The sequence below is a fragment of the Drosophila eugracilis genome, unplaced genomic scaffold (assembly GCF_018153835.1).
Source record: "Drosophila eugracilis isolate 14026-0451.02 unplaced genomic scaffold, ASM1815383v1 contig_386, whole genome shotgun sequence".
In the NCBI taxonomy this organism is placed as follows: domain Eukaryota; kingdom Metazoa; phylum Arthropoda; class Insecta; order Diptera; family Drosophilidae; genus Drosophila; species Drosophila eugracilis.
Window position 1 is genome coordinate 669,937 of NW_024573245.1, and position 15,508 is coordinate 685,444.

The window sequence follows — 15,508 nt, forward strand, 5'->3', positions numbered from 1 at the left end:
GAGTGATCGAGCAGGATGGTTTCATCCAGGAATGCAAACCACTTTTAAGCTTTTTATGATAAACTTGTTAATCAGAACTAAATCATAATTTTAAGCGGTCTGCATCCCTGACTTTTCCCACTTTACCATTTGCTTTTTCATGGGTGAACGTTTGATGGACACGGTTTCGTTCCAGGATACAGCGGCATTCGTAGAAGACTGGCGGCGATGTTCACGGCGAAGATTCGGAGTCAGATTAGATGACAGCACGGAGCTGGCTGCACTGGAGGCCATGGCTGTTGCATAGGCAGCCAACGGAGGGGCTAGGGTTTGAATGCCAACTGGAGCACTAAGCTCAGAAGGAGCCAATCCCAAGGAGATTCTCTTCGGTTCCAAAAATCCCTCGGTAAGGAGAGTGGACAAGGCATCTGTACTCGGGGTGGTTGGCTTCGAAGAAGCTTGAGATTCCATAGATTTGGTCAAAGGAACCAATAGCTTCTTGGGAACTGCCACCGTTGCCTCTTCCTCACTAATCGAATGCACATCCACATAATCTGCGATCTCCTCACAAGGCATAACGTTGATCTCGGGTTCGATGATCACAGCAGCATCTGCACTATCCACGCTTTCCACACTACTACTACTGCTAGAGAGGATCGAAGCCCTCGCTGGCGAAGAGGTTGCCGAGCTTTCGGAGCTATGCTCATCGGGAGTCAGATAGCCAGACCCCTGGCAAGAGGTGAAGCTGTTGTTATGGGCCAAAGGCACCGACTCGGACATGGCCTGCTCTGTGGGCGTGCGTTGCCCTTTAGGAATCCGAAAGGTTAATGTTTGACACACGCGCGACAATTTCCAACGATCAAAATACAAAAACGAAAATTGCAAAATTCGCGACAAGAAGTACAATCGCCAAAAAATGTCCGTAGAGGGGGAGAAAAAAGCCCCTGAAGGAGATTGCATAACAACTTACCATCGAAGTGGGTTTGTTTGTCCAAGGGCCGCAGCATCTTCTGCTGCGTGGCTCGGATGCGCTCCATTTTCCGTTTGATCTTGTGCAGCACCTGTTTCTCATGGTCGTGACGATGGGCAATCTGTTTATGCCGTAGGCTTTCAATGATGTCGGCTCCTCTGTGATAAAAATAAATTGTTAGAAAATTGGTCAGAAAAAACTTAAAAAAAACCAACCTTGAGGCTAGGATATTGTTCGCCTTGGTGTCCGTGATGATGTGACAGAAGTAGTGCGACTTAAAGATGCGAAGCTGGAAGATGATAAAGGCGAAGCAGATAGTGTCCCACAACAGAACCACCTGGTGGGTGATCTTGGGACACTCTCCTGGTTGTAACACCAAAACAGTGTCTTCGGGGAGTATTATTTGCTCCTTGGGTGCATTACTCGTGCAGGTGATGCCCAGCATGTGCACCAGCCAGCAGCAGTCTTTAGTCAATTGTGTCATGAAAAGACAGCCGGCCATCTGGAAGGTCGTCTTGATGAGTATATTGGTCACATTGAATGCCAACAGCCACTTCCATCTAAAGATGATGGTGTGTATGGGTCGCAGATAGAAATCAGATCCCTGCCACAGGAAGATGAACGCTCCAATTAGATAACCCAGAGCCAGAAGATCCGCGATATTGGTGCCAGCAAGGAAAACCACTGCCAGGGTGAACCAGTAGAAACCGCACAGAACTCCGTTCTTCAGGATATCCGAGTAGTTGCGTATGTACGAGCAAAAGTCGTGGGTGGGATTGTCGAAGGGAACGCGACCTAGCTGCGCAATATCCGCGATTACACTGCGGTTGCTGCCACCTGGATAGTCGTCGTTACTGGCATAACGCTGTTCGATGCAGAAGATACTCTTTTGACGGTTCAAGATGATCAAGACTATAAAGTCAAAGATCAACTTGGGTACGTGGTTGAGGTGTAGTGCTCCCGGCAGCATCGTCCAGCGTTGAATGCCCTCGCCAAAGGGTCCCTGATCCCAGGGATAAACTGCAAGATGGAACAACAAAGTTAATGAAGTTAAATTAAATTAATTGACTCAAATCTTACCCAGACATGAGCTCGGCGGTAATCCAACCAGCACTATGTACTGTGTCAATATGGAGATGGCAAAGAAAGCCTGGAACACGCCCCAGATCTTGGCGCATTGAGATCTCCTGAGGAGCAGGAGCACAACCAGCCACAGAGCATAGGCCACGGCCACTATGTCTTGACGATATGTGATGGTGGAGACCAAGGCGATCAGCGAAATCTCTATGCCAAATTTGTAGAAGCCAAAGTTGAGGAGATACTTTACTAGTCCGACCAGGTCCTTCTCAGCATCTGCCCGAATGATATTGGGGAAGAGCAGCTTGGTGGGTGGTGCGTTCAAGGCTCCGATCTTCACGCGCATTTGGAGCTGTCGCAAAGTGATCACAGCATGCATGGTCACAATAACCATATAGATGATGTAGGTCCGCAGCAGGCTCATCAGTCCGCCTGTAACCTTATCGGCCTTGGTAAGGCCAATCCACTCGGCATTGTTGGCAGTCACATTGTCAGACTGTAAAATATAATTAAAAATTTAATTAAAGATAATACAGTTTACAGTTACAGATTAACTTACACAAACTACGTTATGCTGCGAGTGACTCAAATACTCGATCTGGTAGATCATTTTCGACAGCACTATGATGGTGACAATGAAAGAGATGAGGCGGCTGATCACCACCTGGACGGCCTTGCGCGAGGTGGCGCCCAGCACACAGAAGCCCACGAAGGCAATATGCAGAACACAGACTTCGCTGACGCTGCACACGAAGGCTGCGATATACACAGCCTTCATGATGTGCAGCTCCAGGAAGCGCCAGAAGACGTCCTTGAAGTTCTTGAATATATACTCCGACTTGTTCTTAATCTTGCGGAACGAAATGCGCACCAAATCTCGCACAGATGTCTCAAAATCAGTGGTGGCTCCGGGAGCAGCCTCACCCGATGGACCCTGCGAACGTCGCAGTGAACCGGCGCTGCCCCGACGCTTCGATGGCGCTGGTTCCAATGCAGTTGTCTCTGTGGGTTTCTGCTGTGCCGATCCGCCAGCCGATGGCTGCTGTTGTAATGAGGCAATAAACCGCTTGTGGAAGTAGTGCACTTGGATTACGGTCAGGATCACGATTATAGTCGGCGAAACCAAATGGAGAAAGAGATCCTTGGTCTGGTAACGCTTAAGACCAATATCCTTTTGCCTAAAAATCAAGAATTAAGTTAACTGTAAGAAAATCATACAAGTTATTAATTCTTAGTTTTACTTACAGCGTTTCGGACACATTTAGATAGTCCCTCCAATACTTATCAAACTTATCGAACTGATATGTATAGATCAATATGAGTATGGACATGGCGTAGAAGATCAGGAACAGCCAAAAGCCGTACATGATCTTAACCCAGGCCTTGGACGACGATTGAAAGACCAGCAAGAAGAATAGGAACAAAGCCATGTAGCAGATGCGAAAGCCGGTCATATTCTCGCCGGTGATCGCACACAGGAAGATAACCAGCACAAGTAGCCAGATCCACAGGCGCACTAGTAGATTCTTGATCACATCGCCGGCCTTTTTTAGGAACTTTGAGGTCTTCTTGCCGTCGTTGATGAGGTAGCTGGAGCCAGCCGATCCCACGGTAATCTGCAGTGGCGCAATTATGTCCGCCAGGGTGCTATCCCTTCGGCGATCGCGCTTCTCTTTAAAGAACTGCCGTGATGTCACCCAAAACATCAGTACGAAGGCTGTCTTTACGATCAGCGGCACACATGGACGCATTTGGTTCTCAATGGGTCTTTCGAAGCCAATTTGCTGCAGGTTAATGCCCGCAGTCTGCAAATACTTAACTTAATTAATTTAAATTCATGATTGATGTATGTGTCGCAATCTTACAGGAACGCTTGTCGGCAGTTCTTCGTTGTTTAGATCCATGCCATAAATATACTGGGCAATCAGGAGTGCCTCGGCATATAAGACTATGAACGGACTAGACCGCATCATGGCCTTCCTTTGGTTGGGAATCATCCATAATACATTGGCCCAGAGTAGCAGGACAAAAGTCAGCCAACTATGGTAGACAATGGACCAGGCCTGCCAAGACATTTGTTTAATAATCTGTTATTAGGAAACTATCTTATATCCACTTACCATCATCAGAATATTGGTGAATATATAACTATTCTGATAGATGAAACCTCCCACGCTGACAAATCCATACGATATCTGATCCAGTATGGATGTAGTGGTGTTTTCCTGCTCCGACCTCTGTTCCATTGAGTCCAGCTGAATGTCATTGCCTCGCTGAGTTCCACTGGGCGCCACCGAGGATCCACTTTCCACTGGCTGAGGGGTGCGTGCCTTTCGCGTGCTTTGACGCACCAACTATAGAGAAAGTTATCTGGTTAATTAGCTTAGAACTCAGACTACCCACGCAGACATAGAGGAGATAGTTCAGCTTACTAATTTAAATATGTACATACAAAGAGTTCTAGAGTTCTAGGGCAAGCTACGGGTGTTGGATGTCGATTGGTTACTATCCGGGTGAGTGTTGCAAACTATGTCGGATCGCTTTAGCGGTGCTCTATAGCCCAAAACACACACATACAGTCACACTTAAGAGCTTAGTATCATGTTTAGTTTAGTACTATTGATTAGGATTTCATATGATTTGAGGGAATTACTGGGGCGGTTAGTACTATAGATCGCTAGGGATGTTAGACAAGAACAATTTTACATCGACAAATGACGAGGGTTAGGAAAGCTTAATCCAAATGATACATAGAAAGACAGAGGCATAGAAAGAGATAGGCTAAAGCTAGTCTAATGGTTATTCTGGGAGAAAGATACACAGGTATTGGCGCAAAGTGGAGTTAGTTTACGTACAGGCGTCGTCTCAGTCGGTTCATTTAACGTTGCACGCTGATCACGGCGCAAAGAAACCTAAAGCGGAAGTAATAAAAGAGAGAGCATAAACAAAAATCAAAAGAAAACAACAAACGTACTAAAAGAAAAATGGCAAGAAATATCGCAAAACAAGTTGTCAGATTTCAGCAAAAGCGCACATAAATCGCCTCAACTTGGGCAAAGTTTTTGGGGTTAGACTTTAAAGCACAGACAAACATTTAGTTTGGGGTTTAGTTAGGGTTCACTAATCGTGTATAGTGTTTGCATTGATACATTGATGACCTGTTCTATCTGAATAATATTTTGTAACTACTTTAACCCCAAGTTTTATAGGTTTCTGAATATCAAATTTCAAATTTTGAAGCTAAAAAAACCGCCGGAAAAGGCAACTGAAAACTAAAAATGCAAATAAAAGTGTTCAATGCGAGATAAGTTTCCCATCAGTTTTATTAATGGATTATACTTTTCCGGTCATATACATAAACCGGCTTATTGGGAATTTTGTGGCTTTTCTCCCTTGGTTCTAATACACCTATTCAATTTTCTTTGTGCACCCGAAATGCCGGAAAATATTCAACATTCACACGCTGAACACAGATCGAAAAAATAAAATCCCCAATCTCAATCCACTCGCTCGCTTACACTCAAGCGCTGATTGCGGATTGCGGCCGAGGTGGTGGTGGTTGTGGTGGTGATAGTGGTGGTGCCACCTCCGCCAGGATTGGACCCATCCCGACGGCCGCGCGATGTCTGCGAGGTGAGCAGCGATAGCTGGCGGTTGACCTTGTTGCCGGTGTTGTTGATGCTGCTGCTATTGCAATCTAGCTGCTGGCCAAATGCGGTGGCGGGCTTCGATTCCAGCTATGAGCCGGTGCCCAGGTGGTTCAGTGATCCGGTGTTCATGGTTTCAGGTGTTCGGAGTGTGGCGTGTTAGTGACGATTTGTTGTTAGGTGTTAGAAGTGTTTTACATGTTTATTTATTTTTGGTTTTGGTTTTTTGTGGGCGTGCAGAGTTTGTTGTGTTAGAAAGTTTGAAATTGAAGTGGTTTATCCGGATGCAGGAATGGCAGCAGAAGAGAGCAGAAATTGAGAGCAGGTAAAACTATGTTCCCAAGATATTGGCTTGCTTTTTCAATAAGAATGAAAGCCATTTAACTTATTATGTTGTATAGTTAATATAACTTATCATTTTAGTCTCTACTTTTACCTTTGATAAATAATATTATTTCTTTTAATCAAACTAGCTTTCAGTCTTATTCATTAATGTTTTGAAAATTTTGATAAGTAATCCGTATTAGTTGTTCTAAACCAGATTAAACCAGAGTAAAAGCTGATCGAACAAAGGACTTAAAGCCACTCATGAGTTAAGACTTACCCTTGGCTTAATGAGATGCTTCGTGGTCAGGGCCAGTGCGAAGTAGGCGAAAAACAACGCAAAAGGATTTGAGGTACGAGTCCAGAGACAGCTTATTATTATACAGAACGACTCGTATATCCGGCGAACAGTAGGATTCAATAAGCGGTTCCAGTCCAATCAAACTGAGAGATGGTAGAGTTGGGTGAAAGTCAGATGATTGCACTAGCAAGGCCACCGTCCTCAACTTACCGAGCTGTCAGGGTGGTATGATTGAGGTGGCTCTGCATCCAGGGTGTCTGATAGGAAACAATGGACAGGGAGTGCAGCCCGAGAACGACCATCACGCAGCGCAGCAATAACGCGAAGCCCCTGCAGAACAAAAAGGTGCGAAAATACAAAGAGAAAGTCAGAAATGTTTCCGGAATTGATGGCGCTGATGGGACACGCACCGTTGCAGCGTCTGGCAGGTTGCCCAGTAAGAGCCGGCCAGCAGGAAAATGAGAAAGTAGAATCCACCTGGCACCGAGGGACGCAGCACGGCCGCAAAGAACAGCGTGGCCAGGCAGAACAGAGGAGCTGTCGATGGAAACGATTCATTAATTTTGATTGAAATTTATCTCACTCAGATGTCTTCAGGAAATCTCTGTGGTGATAGTCTAAGAACTACTTTTCATTTTCTAACTAATTCTTGATAAATACCTAGATTAACACTTAATTTTACTTGACTTAAGTTATAAATTTAAAATTTTTTATTCAAAAAGCTAAAGAGTTGTCTGGCAAACCAACTTTTAATGTTCGGTGCCACACCATAACATCCACTTACAGATCTTAATCAATCCCTCGAAGTGGATATGCTGGCTGATCATGGAGACGCGCTTCCTGAGCTGCTGTTGCTGCTGCTGCAGTGGCGTGGTGGCCGTGGCCTGTTGCACATCCCCACCATTGGCATCTGTAGCAGGAGGCTGAGAAGACTGGGCATTTTCCATCTGCCCATCGAGCACTTCGCCATTCTCCAGCTGCTCTGCACCAACGGGCTGAGAGGCTACTCGCTTTACAGTGAGATATGATCCCAGAGAGGTGGCGAAGACCAAAACCTCTGGCACCAGCCATTCAATTATGGCGAATGGCCTATAAAAAGTAAAAAAAAAAACATGTATTAAATGGCTACTTTATGACTTCCAAAATACCCACTGTAGATCGATAAAGCTCACGAAGCCTATGTGTCGCAAGAGGCGCTCACTGAACGAGCAGTTGTAGATCGGCAGCGTGAGGCTGACTGCCAGAATCTGGAGCGTTATGTGACCCAAGAGGACCAACGTGCTCAGTGTTAGCAGGATGATGAAGAAGGCAGTCACAGATCCTTTGAAGTTGCGACGCGTGGCCAGAGGCACAAAGGGCGACACAAAGAACATAAGCAGGTACACAAAGGATATGCCTACCGGTCGTATCAGGGCAGCTACCAGTTTAGGAAAGTAGATAAATTTTTAGTTACCATTTAAAAAATGAATAAATATTCTTCCCAGAAGTCTTCCTTTTACTTACCGAGTACCAGGACCGCTGGCACCACGATGCGCTGGAGCACCATGCAGGCATAACTGAAGACCATTTTGCTGGATGCTTGCGCCTCCGTTCTCCTCCAGATGCGTATCCGGACTCAGACTCCGACTTCGACCCAGTAGCATTCATAAAAGCCTCAGCTTTGAGTGCAATTCGTTGCCACAAGCGTCGCAGAGCAGCTGGAAGTTGTAAGGAAACAAATTAGAGTTAAATTTCGTTGAGAACTAAACTTTCAGGGAGCCTGTTGCTGCCGCTTTAAGGCTTAAAGTTTAATAGTCCTTAATTAAGCGGACCCTAGAAAATCCCGAAACTAATTCACGGATATAAACATTGACACACTTTTAATTAACGCTGGCAAAATAAAAAAAACCAAAACAAATAAAATTCAGTCCGTGCTAAGAAGTGGGCGTGGCAGTAGGTAGTCGCACGCTATCCTGGCTTGGGTTGGGTTAGTTTCAATTTTCCTTTTCCGCTTTTCACATTTTCCAGTTGCGAAAGAAGCGAGGAGTGGCCACCCAGCTTGAGCTTTAAGGAGCAAATCGGGGAGGAGACGGCGGGCGGGGTCACGGAACAGTTCGTTTATGGACAAATGTGTAATTGGCATTCAATGGCACATAATGTGGCATTTATTCGAATACGCTTTGAACTAATGGAGCAGAAACTAAGCTAGATGAGCAACCAGAATGTTAAGGATAATGGCGGTAGACCATGACAAACTTAATTCAAATTTGTTAAGGAAGATAGTTGAATGAGTATATTAAGCAGGGGTGCTGAAAATCGTCTTACGGCAGAGCATTTACTAACTAAAGGAAAGGGTGCACCTATATTTAGTGAAGCTTTTCTGTCGGTTTGCAGTTGAACACTGAGAGAAAGAAACACACTTTTTTTGCTAACCAATTCATTACTTATGTTACTGACCGTCCAAATAGTCCACTGCGAAATAAACTTTAAAGTGAAAACAGAAAGTACAAGGAAAGAATTCCAGTGCAAGTGCTCGAGGATGATCCAGGAAGAGACAAAAACAAAATATATTTATGTTGGCGACGGAATAAGGCGGAAAGAGGAACACGAAAAAGAATCTTAGAGAAGCTTTTCTGTCGGTTTGGAGCTGAACACTGAGAGAAAGAAACACATTTTTTTTTTGCTAATTCATCACTTATTTTACTGACCCTCCAAATAGTCCACTGCGAAATAAACTTTAAAGTGAAAACAGAAAGTATAAGGAAAGAATTCCAGTGCAAGTGCTCGAGGATGATCCAGGAAGAGACAAAAACAAGAAAGAGGCGGAAAGAGGAACACGAAAAACTGTTATTGGAATAGCGCCGCCCTTGTATGTATTTACAAATACAAAGGAGCACTCAGAGATAAGGCGATGAGTTCCCCGGATATAAAGGGTATACGCTAGAGTGTCGAAATTTTTTCACTTTAAACATTATTGCTTCTTTGAAACTTAGTCACAATTGACAAAAATAATTAAAGAAATGTCTTACAAAAACATTTTTGATATCTAAAAGCTTGAACGAACTTTAATTCTATTTTTGTTCTTCCAAATAACATTTTGTAAAAAAAATGATAACATTTAATTTCCGTACATTTCTTTCAATGACACTCAAAAAGTCAAGCTTAAGTCTAACCCTATCAGCAAAAACTTCGTTGTATTGTAATCTTAGACTTTCTTAGGAATTCGCTCAATTTTAAAAATCCGTTTCCGATCTCTTGGAAGACATCCAAAATAACGAATAGTGGCATGAATTCCTGACCTAATGCCACACAAACACTATGCAAAATACAAAATATAATGCACAAAAAACCAGCAAAAAACATCAACAGAGCTGCTAATTTCAGTGAATGGCGAAAAAAGATCAACAGCCATGACGTAATTTGGCATGTATAAAACTTTTTAATTCTTCATTTTTTTTTTTTGGCTGGCTGGGTTAACAAGAACAAGAACAAGAACAATGGAGCAAACACAGAAACCAGCAACAACGAGTGAGAAATCGCGAGGAGAAGAGAAGCAACTCACGCCCACGCCTCCAACGCAAATATATCCGACATAATGTCAGCTAATAAGAGAGGCAGCAAATTCGAAAAAGCGAGGGTCTGGCAGTTGAGCCACCGAGCCGACAAACCTCAAGTGGTGCCACACCTAACCCCACAACCACCACCCACCGCGCCCTAGGGCAAACAAACAGATTCAGCTAGACAGAAAAAACAAAAACACAGAATGATAGAACCACAACAACGAGCCAGGAGAGCTCCAAACGACGATAAAAAGCAGCAGCAGTAGGCATATAAAAAACAAAAAAAAGCACTCTACTATTTTAGCTAAATAAATGCTGGTCGTTGAGGCTTGATAGGGAAGAGAGAGGGGTGTTGGAGGGTTGTAGGGTATCCCCGTCTGAGCAGATGTCTAATGGGACAATAATGCTGATGGGAATGCGACTGTCTATATGGTTGTTTAATACACACAGTCACAGCAAAAAGTTAGCTCACCAGAGACCGAAGTGGGTTAGCTGTGAAGGATAGTAAGATGATAGTTTTCTTTAAAGTAAATGCTATACCATGAAATACAAATTTTTCCGATTTATTAAATAAAAACTCTACTATAAATATAAGTCAGACAATGTAAATACAATACCTAAGTTATTTTGGCTTTAGGTTATCAATTTTTTATGCTTTATGATAAGCAAAAAACAAATATTTTGGGGGCTTTATAATTTGATCAACCCCTTGTTGGCCATAACCAAAGGGTGGAAGCCCATAATCACAACTTTTTTCCACTTCCATCCGCGAAAAGAGAGCGCGGCACGTCGCATCGTTCCATCAAAATCGAATGAGACACGTGTTGCTTCTATGCTTTGCGGCTTGATTATGGGCCTAAAGGCATTCCATAGCAGACACACACACCACACCCCCTTTTTGGGGCCCTCCCTCCCGCAATGCCAATGAATATGAAATGGCAGAGGAAGAGGAGGGAGGGTTTAACCAGCGTGTTATTCGCTACTAATTCATTTGCCATGCACGCATCGCTGATTGCTGAGCTGCTGCTGATGCCTCTGCTGCCGTTTGGCATTATAATATAAGCATTATAATGTATATGGATACCCAGATATCTATAGGCCAATCCATTGGGCCAGCTGCTGTTGTCTGTCCGCAGCGTTGGGGTTGCCTTTTTCTTTGGCCTGTTGCTGCTGTCGTTTTCGGTTTCAATATCAAGTTGATTCCCCATTTCCATTCGATCCCAAATGTTTATTGTCTTTCCATTTGCCCCAGCGGAACAAGAAGAATGTCAAACATAAGCAACATTTGCTGGTGCTTTTATTGGGTTAACTTGGCACACATATTTGCAACGGACACTTCAATGTCGCTGTCGGTATTGAGCTTCCCAATGTTGCCTCTGTGTGATATGGTTAATGCAGATGAAATGCATGTCTTGGCACTTGAAAACAAACATTAACATTTGTTTTGGATGGAACACAGGCAGCTGGTGGCGAAATGTCTCAGAAATCAGTCCATGTGGCGTATACGTGATTTTAAAGTGTTTCTTCGATATAAATCATTAATTAATGTAGGAATTGCCATTAAAGTTGGCAAATTACCTAAATTGTATTGTCATTTGAGTTATCTTTTTGTTTATTAGTCTAATTTATAGCATAGAATCTTATTTTTATCGTTTGAAGACTTTAAAAGTATTTATTTCAAGGATGATTTCGCATAATACCCATTTCAACTTCCCCCGAAGTTTCTGTATAAGCGAAATGAAGTGTCTTATCTTAAGCGGCTTACATGGAATAACGAAATTGAGCTGCAAGAGAAGAGCTCAATTTGCAGTCTACTATCGTCTCGCACTCAGCAGCCGACCTTCATGACCGCCCCCAACACCCCCTGACATTCATTAGAGCAGCTTCATTGCCAAGTCTTCCAGCCACTTGAACTTTGTCCGGGCGTTGGCATCCCTCGTTTAGCGGCAACTCTTGCAATAATATTTGCAATTCTATTTATTCGCAACTGCAGTGGCGTAACAGAAAAGTCGGGAAAACGTTGACAAAGTCAACTAATCTCTGTCCAGTTAGTATGTTAGTCTTAGCCTTCCTGGCCGCGTGTCTTTGGGCCATTAATTTACCATTAATTGCGAGTGTCCAGCGAGCTTTTCTTGTTCTATTTTTACTGTCCACTTTCCAGTAGAGGTTTAGTTCTTTTTTAGAACCTCGTAATCTTAGAATTATTGTGGTGGGTTGGAGACCTCTCCCTGTTTTTTATTTACTTTTCGCTGCAATTTTTGCTAAAAATACATATACAGATGCCAGACTGGTGCATGTCACACGATTTTTGATTCTGATTTAACTTTTTAGATGATGACGTCACTTTGTTTGAAAACTGTCAATGTCATTACTCGGGCAATTGTTAACCCCTTGTTGCCACGCCGCTTCTGGAGCTTTAAAACAAAAAAGCTATCCGAGAATCAAAGCATAATTACTTAAAAACACGCAATACTCGTTTCGAAAAAAGGGAGTAGCGAAAATAATGAACAAGTTTCAGTTGACATTCTTCGTGTGCGTTTGACAACTAAGCTTGCCCATAAAAGCGCAAGAAGCGGAAAACTTCACATGCCATTTTCCACATCAAGCTGAAAACTAACTGAAAAGCGTGAACAAAGTCAGCAGAATATGTTCTCACTTGCTGAGAAGTTGTAAGTTTCATTTAAAAAGAAAGTAAATCAGGAAAATAAACACTTTGATTAGAAAGTAATCTTTTAATTTTGTATTTATCGAAACAGTCATATTTAACAAATATATTTTTAAAATTTATTTAATCAAAACAAAAACATTTTATTAGTGATTCTTTATTATCAGCGGCAGAAGTCGTTTCAAAAGGTCATCATATACGAGTATTTCTTGTCGAATGATAAACCACATTAATTACTTTTCGACTGTCATCCGAAGCCCGCATTAATCAACAAGGGTTAATTGAATCACACAAATTATGGTTAATGTACAATAAATCCAAATGGAATCGTTAATTTCATATGCATCGGGAGCAGTTTGGGCGCCATCTGGCCAAGATTTGGGTCACTTGCAGCGAATTACTTGCTCTTTTATGCAGGGCCAGTTCTTACAATTACGTATACGTAAATTTCACAAGGGAAATTAATTTCAAAGTGGTTGCGAACCCCTCTACACACACACACACACACACACAGACAAACACAAACACATATGAACAATGTACGGCGAAGGGCAGAAAGAGTGAGCTAATGGGCCAACAAGCTGCGGCCAACGCCTTCGTTTCACTCAAAGTGACAGGAGATGGCCAAGGAAACGGGACGCAGGAGCAGCTCTGGGAGCAATGGGGGCGGCACAACCAAAATGCATATTCGTCTTTGGTCTTGGCCTACATTTATCTTGGCGACCGAGCCTCCTTAACCCTACCCACCATGGAGTAAATTCTAAGAATGTCATTTAAAATAATTATATAAACAATTCATTTTGATTTTGTAAATAGATTCCTAGAAAATGTTTAATAAAATAGTTATAAACAAGTATTTAAACTTACAAACTTACTATATGTTTAAAAAAATATCAAAAAGACAATGAATGAGTAATTATTTCCTAAACTATTTTAAGAGGAATTTTTAAAATAGTTCAGGAAATAATTACTCATACAGTTTACATTTTGATATCTTTTTTATACACATCGTAAGTTACTTTGATCTACAGAATTAAATGTATGCTAATAAAGTTTAGTTTTGGCCAAAAATATTCTAGCAAACTTAGTAAGGAATCCAAAAATTTTTTATCTAATCTTTAATAGCCCACAAAAACCACAAAATTTTACACGAAAATTTAAAGTCTTCTGCCCATGGTAGAACAGTGCACACCAGCTGTGCACAAGAGCATCGACTACAAAGTGGCATGGGGCAAGTGGGCGATGCGGCCTGTGGATTCTCCATAGTGTGCAAATATCATAAAATGTGCAGCGCGCTTCTCTGTTTGACCTGTCAGTGCATATTACACATCCGCCATGTGTGCTGTGTGCCTAAAACGAAGGGAAAAAAAAAAAAAGAAAGCTCCTGCCATGTTGTCCATTAACAAACAATTTGGCTGATGCATTCGGGCAAAGGAACAGAAGCAGTTAGTTACGCATTCGTTTTCATGGTTTATTTCATGTGGGTTTCTTTATTATTTCTTTGCCCTTTTTAATCTATTTGAAAGGCTAACAAAAAAGTCCAACGAGCACGTACACTCGCCGACATATGTGCAATTACTCCGCCCAGAAAATTGTCGCGTACCGCTAACGCGGCATTAATAGTGACAAATGTAGCAAAATGGTAATGGACTGGTCACGACTTTATCCTTCGGCACATTCATTCCGTTTTCCGTTTCATTTGGCCTGTCGTAAAAGTCTTTTTTTAGCCGGTATATGACAGCTACCTTTGCCTTTCACTTGCCAATTTCATTACCATTGGACGGACCCCCGGTAAAACAGATAGTCTTCTTTTTAGCTGAAAGCACCATTAAAGCCACTGAAATGTCATATTCCCCCTCATTCATCATCATACATCAACGGAATAGTTAGTCCCACCTTCATTCCATTCCCCAATTCCTCAGAGGAGACACGCAACAGTTTTTTTTCAGACACTTTTCTTTGGCAACTGGGTATGGGAAGTGTCGTCCTGACAGGCGGTCCTTTGGATTATGACCTGACATTAACATGCTTCCAAATAGTTGACTCAACTCGACATCAGGGAGAGTTGAGTCAACAGGTTAAGGACCAGAAATGTTGAACATTACATTTACGTCGAAGTAAGGCTTGTCATTTCACTTTGAAAGTTATCTAACAACTTTGTTAAAAACTTTTAGGAAAGTTTATTAAAAACTATTTATTTGTCATTTATATTGTAATGGTTGGTGATTCAAAGAGGGATTGAGAATAACCCTTACAGATACAGATTACAGTCATAATGAGTCAAAACAAACATATAAGAAAATACTTAGATTGTCTTCTAAAGTATTATATCAATACTTTAAGTTATTTATTAGCCAACTTTTTGTTTTAAACTGTCTTATCTTCTTAACCTAACTTTGCTTATCTTCAAGCATGCTGTAAATGCAGAAAAGTGTTCTTTATAAATAAATTCCTGATTGGCAGTGAAGCGTGGCCACAGCCACCCAAACGCATCATTGCACACTTTGTAAAAGGGCATTCAAGATCGAAAATTAAGACTACGCTGTATGGGTGAGCAATAATTGAGAAGAAAACTCAATGAAAACACTGAACCCAGACTCAGTTGTATTCTCACGGCCTTCAGAACATTGCGAAAAATCCGAAACAAAAACATTCACGCATGAGAAGTCAACCAGCTAGAAATCATCTACATATAGCCGACACCAAGAACTATCCAACTATATATCTAATATATCTCATGAATATGTGTGCTAATACAGACGAATATTTATTTTATTTTCTGATTGCAAACCCCACACCCACAATGTGACGATAAGCAGAAATTAATTTTATTTCTGATATAAGTAAGAACGACAGCGATAAAACTGAAATTTAATTAAGGCATTTAGAACCTGTGACAGCATTTATGTAGAAAATAAGGAAATTCATACATAAAATGTAAACTATGTTGTTGGTATGCGCTTAAAGCGCTAAAACAAAATATTATAAAAGCTAAACTCAAAAACA

General features: G+C 42.0%; 1 protein-coding gene across 1 annotated transcript in view; it reads right to left on the reverse strand.

The window, feature by feature from the left end:
• The window catches only part of LOC108106133 (piezo-type mechanosensitive ion channel component), a 28,301-nt gene that overhangs the window by 9,066 nt on the left and 3,727 nt on the right, over positions 1-15,508 (reverse strand). The window contains 15 exon segments of the mRNA XM_017213022.2: positions 127-785; positions 950-1,107; positions 1,165-1,969; positions 2,030-2,522; positions 2,586-3,204; positions 3,272-3,831; positions 3,892-4,089; positions 4,147-4,380; positions 6,278-6,346; positions 6,348-6,441; positions 6,509-6,628; positions 6,709-6,835; positions 7,083-7,387; positions 7,451-7,715; positions 7,802-7,995. Coding sequence (XP_017068511.2) covers positions 127-785; positions 950-1,107; positions 1,165-1,969; positions 2,030-2,522; positions 2,586-3,204; positions 3,272-3,831; positions 3,892-4,089; positions 4,147-4,380; positions 6,278-6,346; positions 6,348-6,441; positions 6,509-6,628; positions 6,709-6,835; positions 7,083-7,387; positions 7,451-7,715; positions 7,802-7,865 — 4,770 coding nt within the window. The 5' untranslated portion in view covers positions 7,866-7,995.